At 38.4% G+C, this 11,139-nt stretch overlaps 1 protein-coding gene across 1 annotated transcript in view; it reads right to left on the minus strand.

Moving 5' to 3' along the window:
* Positions 1 to 3,003: 3,003 nt before the first annotated feature.
* ZNF407 (zinc finger protein 407) overlaps positions 3,004 to 11,139 on the minus strand; it is a 468,516-nt gene continuing 460,380 nt past the window's right edge. The window contains 2 exon segments of the mRNA XM_090039571.1: positions 3,004 to 4,420; positions 4,422 to 5,679. Of these exon segments, the coding sequence (XP_089895697.1) occupies positions 4,300 to 4,420; positions 4,422 to 5,679 (1,379 nt within the window). The 3' untranslated portion in view covers positions 3,004 to 4,299.

An 11,139-nucleotide genomic window follows, 5' to 3' on the forward strand; every position in this document is an offset into this window, starting at 1 on the left:
ACTGTAATGCAGGTTAGGGTGAAGCTGCCCATTAGTAAATATATAAACGTTCATCCCCACTTGTAGATTAGCCTGAGCCCCTCCCCCATCTCTCTCTGTCTTTATGCCCTTTCTTTCTCTCCAATTATAAAGCAGCACCAGGTTTTCTCATCAGCCATCTCCATGTCTTCAAATGGCTTTTCAGTGTCAGGCCTATCAGGAAATTAACTCATCATGCAGTGACAGCTGCTAATTTTTTCCCCTTACATGTCAGATGGATCGCCTGCTGAAGCTAATAATGAATCACCAATCCCTGATTAGAAGGTGCTTCCGAAACGTATAACTGCCATCTGAGCTAACTTTTTTCTTCATATAAAATGATATCACCCTAGAGGAGTAGAAAACGAATTGTATTCTTCAACAAGATGGAACAGGGGTAGGCTGTTTAAGTGAGCCGTGTGCTATCTTAAATTATGGGCTAATATTGCACAGTAAAATAAGTGAAAACTCACAGCTCTTTTTTATTTTGCCAAATGAATGACCTTTTTCTGTTACTTAATCCTCTCACTAGAACTAACTCTGTTTCAAATTTCAGGACTGGCTTTTCTCTTCGTCCTTCTCTCCTGCTTTCTATTCTGCGTACTGCTTTTGTGCATGGCAAAAGCTAGAAGACAGAAAAACGCCCTCAGAGTTGAGTTATGGGAGCACCGGGAGCACAAGTTTGCCCCAGCGTAGATTCTGTCGTTCTATTGTGCCAGTGGCTTGGACCCCAGTTCTCAATCTCCAGGTATCCTGAAAGTGTACCAACTTGAATTCTACCTTGGGATCAGTCCTGGGCCAGCCTCAGGCAAAAGACTTCACTGTGTAGGCTTTCCTACAGCGATTATACAATCTGAACCCACTGTCCGCAAACGTCACCGATATTTCTTCCAGGAGCTAACAGTCCACATCTCTGATATTAAGGTAGCATTTATAAATGACAGCAGTGCTTGCAGCTTTATGCACAATTCACGTGTGCATACCTTAGCACATCAGCTATTGGCTCTGGCTCACCTGACTTCCATGGTGAAGTTCAGCTGGTAATCAGGCCGAACAGTATGTAGCTGTGGGCGCTTTTTGTTTCGTTTTTGTTTAAGGCTTTTCTCTTTACTAAACATAATTTTCACAACCTCCTCTCATCTTCTGTTTCTCCCAAGAGACGAAGGTTGAATTCTTCAGGAAACATTACCCTGGAAGGAATATATTTAACCCCAAGAAGGTGGGGGAGATGCGGCTTGCTAGAGGCACCTATCCAGCGTCAGTAACATTTAGTTGGGAAGAATATCAAAAAGAAATTAAAGCCAATGGAGCACTCTGGCAGAGTCATAACAAGAACTAACTGTGTTACAACTGACATAGGACTACTGCATTTTTAACACCTGAAGTCAGAGGGCCTTGTTCTATGTTTCATCATGATGCAGAAGCTCTTTAAGGTGCTTACAACAAAAACCATAATTTTAAGAATTACATGTTGCTTATACTCTTCATATCTAGGATCCATCCCACAAGGCTGTAGTTCCCTAAAGAGGAGTTACCCCAAGGTGGAGGGCTCTGGCACTATTTAATCCCTATATGCCAGGCTACACGCAGGTACGTAGGGCAATACTATACTACAGCATCCTGCAAGAGATGAGAGGAAATGTCCTAATCCTGACTCTGTACAGTAGCAGTTCAATTACTCTAGGACCATTTCACTGTCAAGGGTTACCAGTAGTCTATCTGCTGACTGCATACCACAGCACTGCATAGAGTGTACAAACACCCTTGCTGAACTCTTGTAAGCTCGCTTTACTCCTATCTATTCAAACAGCTGGAGGCAGGACTTCCTGTTTTTCAGGACCAAGCTTGTCATTTAGTATGGAACCAATGTGGCCAACAGGGCCTTCAGTGACTCTTTGGCACAAGGATGAATTTCATTCTAACTTCTAAAGGTGCATTTGTAAGGTACAGTTACGTTAATTTTAAAAGTGCACATTTAATTAAAAAAACATAGCTGTCCTGAACAGGTTGTATTTGAAGAGAGAAATATTGTTAACCCAGGTTCCCAGGTAATTACAGCATGCACAATAGGTTAGTGAATCTCTTCCAATACTCCCACCCTAGGAACACTTTCTGCACAGTTTTTTTTTTTTTATGCAAAGGTCTGCTCTTTTCATTGCGCATACAATGTGATTGCTGGTTTGACACTGCAGGCTACACTGGTTTTATGAAGGATTAAATGCCACCTGAGACATATTTATCCTAAATAAATCACAAATGGTAAACTGCAGCATGTCAGTGTCAACACCCTGTACTGCAGCAGAAAGGTTAGCTATACAGGACTAAGCACAGCTAAGAATTAGCATCCAAGCCGCAAGACCACAGGGCTCCAGTTAACAGGAGAAATGATCAAGAAGAAATATTTCCACTGAAAAACATTCCGTTTTTTGAACATCTGTGAGAGTCTTGGAGAGGGCCATCATTTTGTAAAGGTCACCTTTATCCTGATAACAAACGGGAGTTGATCCTGTCACTGTTTGCTGAAGACAGTATTTAAGAGTAAGTGAACAGCCTGTCACTTTTAAGAAAGATGAGCAAGTCAAACTCGGCTAATTATGAATCTCAGTGTCTAACTTGAAATTTACTTTTTTGGGGGGTCTGACACAGACACAACCTTAATTCCTGGAAAAGAAAAAGAAAAGAACCAAAAAAAAATAAAAGGAAAAAAAGAAAAAAAGGCAAAAAAAAAAAAAGGCAGCAGAATCTTCCAGCCCTAGAGTGAGGCACCTTTACTATGCACCTCCCCTAGAAAATCCATTTTAAAAACTACCTTGAAGAAAGAACTATTGTTTCACCTCACCCCAACTTTCTTTTATTTGATGATTTTAAGATATTAAACATGATAGGAAATATAGTTATCTCCAGAGTCTGCATGGTTTATGTCCTAAACACTTAGACAATTATATTAAGCATGCATGAGGCACACTTCAGAAATTAGATTTTTTTTATCTTTATCTATCTAGCCAGAGAGAGGGACAGAGAAAAGCAAAGAGAAAATGCACAGACATAATAGATAGCATTCGTTTTCTGCTGCTGAATGCCAGTTCTGTTTATTGCTTAATATTAAAATCATGATGCTTCATTTTAATGCTAACATTTTATTTGAAAGACCAAAAAAACCCCCCAAATCCTTTACCAGTTCATATTTTTAGAGAAACAAAAAGCAGTTGTATCATGAAACAAATCTTTTCAACATGAACTTGCATTGAACAGTTGCAGTATACCCACCACTAAGTAACTGACATTCTGGTCTAAGCAAGACATACAAGGTCACCTTTTTTCTACTTGTTAATGTCAATGTCAGAATTTTTATAAAAAAACCCCCCTAACATTTCAAAAAGTCATTCACAAAATGAACTTCAAAGTGGTATTTATATGAAGCACTATTTGTAAGAAAAGCAAAACATGAACAGTGACAATATTTTTTCCCCAAAACGAACATTTCAGATGGACTCTCATATTTAAAATTAAGTAGAAACTACAGAGAGTAAAGTTTTTCTAAACCAAGTTTCCCCCCCCGCCCTTAATATATGTGTATGAAGACTAAAGTGTAGATTTTAGAAATCTCCTGTATGAGAAGTCCAATGCAGAACAAGGAAAGTGTTAAACTACAGTTAAAGAAAACTGATTCTTAGATGCTAACTAAGGAATGGCCATTTTGCTGAGATGGTTTTTATAGAAGAGGCAATGGAAAGTCAAATGTCACGTTTTCTTCTTTTAAAGAAGTGTGGACAACAGTTGTGGTGTCTAACTTGTACTGATCAACCTCACATTTATTAACCACATGCGGGAGTTTGGGTTTTATTTCTTTACTTTGTTTGTAAAATTAATCTGTAAAGTAAAAACTTTGAAATTTATTGTTTTTGTGATTATGCTTAACAGAAAAAGACACAGACTCAGTAAATCACTCTGAAATAAATAACCATTAACAAAAGAATCCAAACCAACAAATAGAATCACATCCAACTCCTTTTGGGGGACTGCATCCTTTGTCTCACCATATTGTGCCAAAATTTTTTTTTAAAAACCCATATTTAATTGTATTAAGGTAAACTCCATTGCAACAAGAAGGTAACACCCTCATTGCATGATTTTCCCAACAGCTGACATCCCCTTCACACAGTGTGCACATTTGGTAGTCTGGATGAAGGAATATTATAGTTCAAAGTTTTACAAATTAAATTCAGAGATTACACTGCCTACATGTATCTGTTAATTTTTCAAACCTGCCATGCATCAAACCTACAAGAGAGAGGTCTTCAAGCTTTGTAGTTCATTATCATTTCTTTGGACCTGAATTACCACTGCTTGTGAGCCACCCTTTTTATAAATGACCATACTAGTTGACTGTTCTGTTCCACTGAGAGACTGCTTCAGAATTCACAGCAGAACTAGACTGCAAAATCTCTTGAGACTCAGTTGTCTCTATCACAGTGTGTGAATACACACCAGTCTCATTCTGCATATCTTGTGATAATTCTGTTACAATGTAATGGGTTGCACCTTCAGAGAAGTTGCCACTGGAACCCTGAACCATAGCTTGAGCTATTTCTTCTGTGACAATGATCTGTGAAATTTCCCCATCAGACTCAACTAAATCCATGTGTTCGCTTTGGACGCTAAGTGAATGGTTAGCGGTTTCTTGCATTATTATTTGAGAACCTTCTCTAGCCACCATATGCACAGTCCCTTCCTCATTTACAATAACCTGAGTGACACCTTCTTTCATCAGCTGGTCTGCTGCAGCCGTGTCACATACAGCAAACTGCAGTACTCCTTGCACCATTTTCTTGAAGGCGGCTTGAGCTCTCTCCTGAGATGCAATTATAGTAGATGGGTGCATGACCTGTGTCACTACTTCCATAGGTTGCATATCTTCCTGAGTCTCTTGAACTTCATGGAACATCTGTATTTCTTGTGTCTCAATGTCACTAGAAATATTAGGTGTCTCTTGATTTGGTATTTGTGACAAATCTTTGTGATCAGACCTCGTTCTGTCCAGTTCAGTTTTGATTTCCACTTCGCCCAGCTCTGTTACAGCACAAAGCAGGGCATCAAATGCTGAGGAAGAGTCTGGAGGATGTACTGTACCTTCTGCAGCATCTAAAACTTCTTGTTTCATTATCTGCTGCACCACAGCACTACTGGAATCAGGAGCTGCCTCTAAGGGAACAGCCTCCTCAACATCACTTCCTCCAGCAGAGCCTTCAACCACTTGAGCAACTACCAGTTGGGTTGTGCCATCTGATAATTGCTCAGTAAGTATTTGTCCTGGGACTATGTTGCTCACATGAGAACCATTTTGACTAGTGGCTATAACCTGCCCATCTTCTGTGATATGGACCACTCTTGCCACTTGACCAGCCATTGCCAAAGTCTGCAGGGTAGCTGCTGCTGTTTCTTCCACAGAAGCATCAATTGCAAAGTCTCCATCATATCCTTGAATAATAATAAACTGCTGCACTTGTTCGGCTGACGACGGCTGTCTTCTGCTACTTCGAAGGGCCTTCTCTTTAACTGGAGAAAGTTCTCCCAGTGCTGCTGCAGTAAAAGAGCTGGTGGTCTCGACAAAGGTTGCTCCCTGCCCCTTTAGCCGGCACTCATAGGACTTGGATACGATGCCTAGGAAATAAAAGTGTGTGTTAAAAAAGGAATGATGGCTAATATTTCAGTTTATTTTGAGCGACTACAACTCAAATAATCTTCTTTTGCAATTTTTAAATTTCAATGGCAAAAACACAGGTGTAATACGCAACCAAACAAAACCATTTTGCACGTTTTCCCAATCATTTATTTACAGGTCCAAATAATTTACAGCTGCTGCTAAGAAGTCTGCAGAGCACTAACCATTGTAATTTGTTCCTTTTACAACAGCTTGTATGGAAACAGCAAATGCATACATTCTACAATTAAAAGCCATTAATATCTTTTTTTAAAAAAAAAAGAGAATGCCTCATGGTGATGCTAATTTTGTAATGAAACCTATACTATGGCTTTCCAATTATAAGTTGACCCCACACTTGCTCATTCAGTTTGAGGAAGAACAGCTTTTCCCCCAAATACAAGGGGATAGTTACAGATAAAGTCCTTGCACTTGAAAAATCTATTACTCTTAAAAAATTCATAAGAAAATTAAATAACCAAGGAAAGAGTTAAATGCACTGAAAATATGAAAATAATAAGAAAAAGCACCCTCTCCACCAAAGGTAATTTTGCCCAAGGCTTGCCATATTCTTTTCAGCCTAAAATTCCTTGTCAATACATATCAAGACAAATATTTTGGTCAAAATACACTGTTTACAGATTTAAATAGACTGGCCCTTATTAAAAGGCCAGATCTGAATTAAAACTTCATATGACAGGCAGAACAATACATGGCCTAGACCCAATAGCCCTGGTTTTAAGGGTTCAAAATCCAAACATTCCTAATTTTTTAGAGTGAAGTAGGATAGGAGAAGGTGGGTGGTTGCATTTACACCATTGTTATGTGTAGGTAGCAGCTCAGGGTTGACCTCTCCTACAAAAAAAAAAGAGTACAAACAAAAGCCGCTTGGTAATTTTCCTTTTGAACAATGAAGCATAATGTCATCTTCCATACATTTTTAAATTGAACCTGAGATGTGTTCTAGTTTAGTGCTGGGAATGGCCAGGATAATGTAATAATAGTGTTTTTGCTAATAATAAATGCACAGCCTAATGTAAACAGAAAAATAAAAATGGGTTTTAAATAGTAAATGTCCACACTTCTGAAGTGTACAATTCTGTACGGTTTCCTGCCAGCTCACCTTGCAGGGTGTTTCCTGGCGCTGCGGTTCTGGTGGTGACTTTCTATATAGACAGGCCTAGAGCTGGGGACCCACAAGTGGAGCCAGGGGTGGGAGCCTCAACCCCTTACAGGAGTCTTAATGCTCCTGGGCTCCTAGCTTCATAATGGAGGATTACTACTTAACTTCAGATCCCCAGAAGTCATGGGGATGTAGGCTGTCTGACCACTGTTATCCTCCCCTCTTGCTGCCATGACAGCAGATCATCCTATACAGCACCTCTATAGGACACCCATTTTGACTCAAGGGTACTGTGCAGGGTCATCAGCTCCATTCAACAGCAGTGTATTATTCTGATTATAGGTTGACCCTGCATTTCAATGTGAATTTTATGGTTCTTTTTGAGGGAAAAGGTCAACCTATAATTGGAACAGTATGGTAATTGCATATTACATTAAACATATCTGGACATAATGTGCATATGACCCCCTTTTCACGTTTTGGCTTTGCTGGTAAGGGTAACGGCCATGTCTTTGTTTTAATGCTACTAGTTTCTCCTTCATTTTTCCATCAAACACTCTTCCCAGCACACCTATCTGAAACTGTATTCTGGTGTATTTAGTTGGAGGCAACATATAGTCTTTCTAAACACTTTATTCTGCAAAAATATCATCATGGCAAATCACTCTTATGTCTTTGTTATTTTCACTTAAAATCTTCTTGATTTATAAGTTTAAAAAAAAAAAGGTTTTTAAAGGTTCTGCAAGACAAATTATGCCCTTAGTTACATGTGTTCAATCCCACTGTCTTCAAAATATGCCCTCATGCAGTCCTGCTTGCCTTTGGTGCCTTTAGGCAGGTCTAGCTTATGGGAGCTTAGTGAACAAATTCACAGGTGTATAAGACAGGACAGAATTCAGTGAGCTCACTCTCAAGATATGTCAGGACTGCAACCCAGAGGCCTAACTACAGCTTGCATTGATATATACAAGCTAGCTTTAAACTAGCTCATGAGATAGTGTGGCTTAAGCAGCAGGGGCTTTAAATGCCAACTACTTAACCATGTTTCAGGGCAGGCCTGTAGAGACTGTGCCTAGACTGCTATGGCACCTGGGCTATAGTTTAAAGTTAGCTTGGATATATCTAACATGAGCTGCAAACACCCCTGGATTACAGTCTAGACATACACCTAATTGTGTTAGCTTTCCTTTGTGTCAGACATAAGCCTGAGCGCACAAAAGAAACAGATCAGCTGCATTAAAAAGTGTCATATTTAGTTATATTTCAGAGTAAAACTGTATTTTCAGATGCCGATTCTTTAACCCAGTAAGTAGAAAGCACGTGTGAATGGCCTAGTTGTCTTCTCATCTCAGAATCTGACAGCTGGCCTTGAGGACTCAGTCATCACAGAAGTGCTGAGACCTTTAGCCCCAATCCCACCAAGAACTAAAGCACACGTTTAAAAAGTCAGAGAGATGCATTTGCTTACGCATTTTGCTGAATCAGGGCCAAAGTACTCAGCATCTTGTAACACCATGCTCCCAACTGCTTCAAATATCCAGGTTAAGGTCGAGGTACGATTTCACATGCATCAAGATAATATTTGCACCCAAAAAACTGGGCCTTCACTGGTGACTTCTTTCTTTAAACTTCAAAGCTTTTCCCAGATGATTATACTACAAAATGTGTGCCTAAATTTTGCTAAACAGTGAGACTTCAGATATCTAAACTGATACCACATAAACTTCTTCATGTTAGCTTGAAAGGCAGGTTATTTTTGGAGAGGAAAATTAACAAGTTAAACTGTTAAAGCGTTTCCAAGTTTTATTGCAAAATTGATCTGGCACATGCTATTGAATTAAATTTTGGCAGGGATAAACTACAGGGAAGCCCATTGTGACACTACTGGTTCTTGTCCCTAGTTATACTTTCCTTATTGTGGGCAATGACGTGTGGAGACCCACAAAACAGAGAAAATTGGAGGGGGAAATCAACATAAAATGACAATTTTCAAAAGAATCTTATTTGGTGCATATTTTATAATAGAGTAGGAGTAATTAATTCTCTCAGGAGCCTTGCTTTGTTGAAATGATATAAGATAGGTCTGGCAGTGATGCTGCACCAAATCAAAATAACACTACAAATCATATATTTTTCAATAGATCGCAAAATCAAAATAACTGTATAAATTGTAAGTTTGTACTGGATATAGCAGAAACCATGCCATAGTTACCTGTTAAATTACCTAAGACAAACATCATTAAGTAAAGGACATAAAGATAAGATGCAATTTTGGGAGATGGAAACAAACAAAATAACTCCTCTTCTCAGCCTCTCAAATAAATGCTGTATCGGTGAATCCATGCAACTTCAGTCTTTACTCTGCAATTGAATGGGAAGTCTCTGGGGTGTAGAGTTATCCAGTGAATTCCTTGCAGCACTGATAATTATGCCATTCTGACTGCTTGCTTAATCTATCTGAATCCAGAGGTGAGTTAAGCCACTTCCTGACCATTAAAGTAAACTACATGGGTAAATACTGCTGTCAGTAAGGGGTGTGATGAAGCTTAACTACACCAACATCTTAACCTCAGCTCAGTGCAACCCCAGCTATTCCATCACAGTTCATAAATGCGATTGCAGGTCCATCTTTTGATTCAGCAATTTAATAACTTCGAGTGCTGTCAGTACTGCTTTGAAAAATGGCTCCTATAAAATGTAACAGCCTCAATCAGATTGTAAAAGATTCACCCACTGAAGATTCTTCCATTTCAACTATAATGAATTAATGTTGAGCTATGTAGAAGTTCAAGTGTCATTTAAACTAATGTGAATCTACTGTAACTTTAAATTTTAACTGGACTATGACCAAGAATTTACTGGGAACATCAACTTCAATTTTAGTGATTTTCATGGTAAATATGAATCATAGATTTAAGTGGTTTTCTTTTGTTTTAAAAGTGAAAAGCCAAATAGGGGAAGTATTTTGAAACCAACACACACTGAGGCTTAGCTGCTCTTATGACTTTGGGAACAGTACATTTCTGTAATGGAGCACTACTATTCCACATAATGTAAGAACCCCCAAAAATATTATTTCAAGAAAAAAAAATCACATTTTTTAACTGTATGGAGCAACAAATCAAATTTTGCTACAAACTTTGGCATCCTAATTCCTGTCCCTCCCTGCCCCCCAGCCGAAAAAAATGAAGGGAGGGGTAAGTGTTGGCTGACATGCCAAACAATAGCTGCAATATAAACCTGCATTAATATTAGGAAAACTGTACTTGCTGCTGATTGCATGTCACTGCAAATTGGATAGAGACACAAATAAACATTAAAACGACAAAATACAATGATACAACAGCTCATATTCAGAGAAATTGTAAAGAGGTGTTTCATATCTAGGGGTGCAATGATCAGAGAATTGGTTCCTTTCCAAGAAGTCTGTCATTTCAACAGAGGCATTATTTATCAACTGGAGTCCTTAGCGATTTTTACATTTTTATTTGAAAATTTCAAGCTTTTTAGACATTAAATCCATATTTGTTGGCTATTTTAATTCTCAGAGACCACAAACTTCCCAAAATAGGGCTAAAAGATATGCTTTGATGTTTAATGTGCTTCTGGGAAACTACAAATAGCTTTTAGCACTTTTTCTTCTTTTACTTCGTACCTGACTTTCTTTTGTGCGTCTCTTTTATTCTTTTGTTACTGTCATCATTTTTTCCCCACAGAATAAATACCTTATTCTTTTGTTAAGCTTACATTTAATTAAAATGTACAGGATTTGTGCAGTAAACTCGAATGAAACAAATAAAACAAGGGCCCCCTCTCTTGAAGGCATACGTTGTGAATGAAAAATGTCATTACAGACTAAAAAATTTTGCAGTAAACAGGGCCTACAGAGAGAAGTTTCCCCCGTAATGACATCCATAAAATACACAAATGGCACTTTTAGTACCATCCTGAATATGGCATTTTCTGTGCTCTACACACAATCTAAATGGTTTGATCATAGAGCATAATACTCCATTGGGTTTATAGAACAATCAATGTTCCATAAAATGATGTATTTATCCAATAGTAGGCTCAGCAGTTACTGGTGTATGACATTGTAGGACACTGGCTTTGTACTGTTCAGCAGCACACATGCTGGCTGTAAAACTTATCTAACACTACTTCAACAACTTCATCTCATCTGTGTCAAGTAATTTGTTGAAGCCTCAGCTTGGTTTAAAAAAACTTGTAATAAAAATTCATAGAATTTTCAAGAGAATGAAAGCTGATGACAATAGAAAGGTCACATTGTGTCTGT

This window comes from Crocodylus siamensis, chromosome 3 (assembly GCF_052110815.1).
Source record: "Crocodylus siamensis isolate JL-2025a chromosome 3, ASM5211081v1, whole genome shotgun sequence".
Lineage (NCBI taxonomy): Eukaryota > Metazoa > Chordata > Crocodylia > Crocodylidae > Crocodylus > Crocodylus siamensis.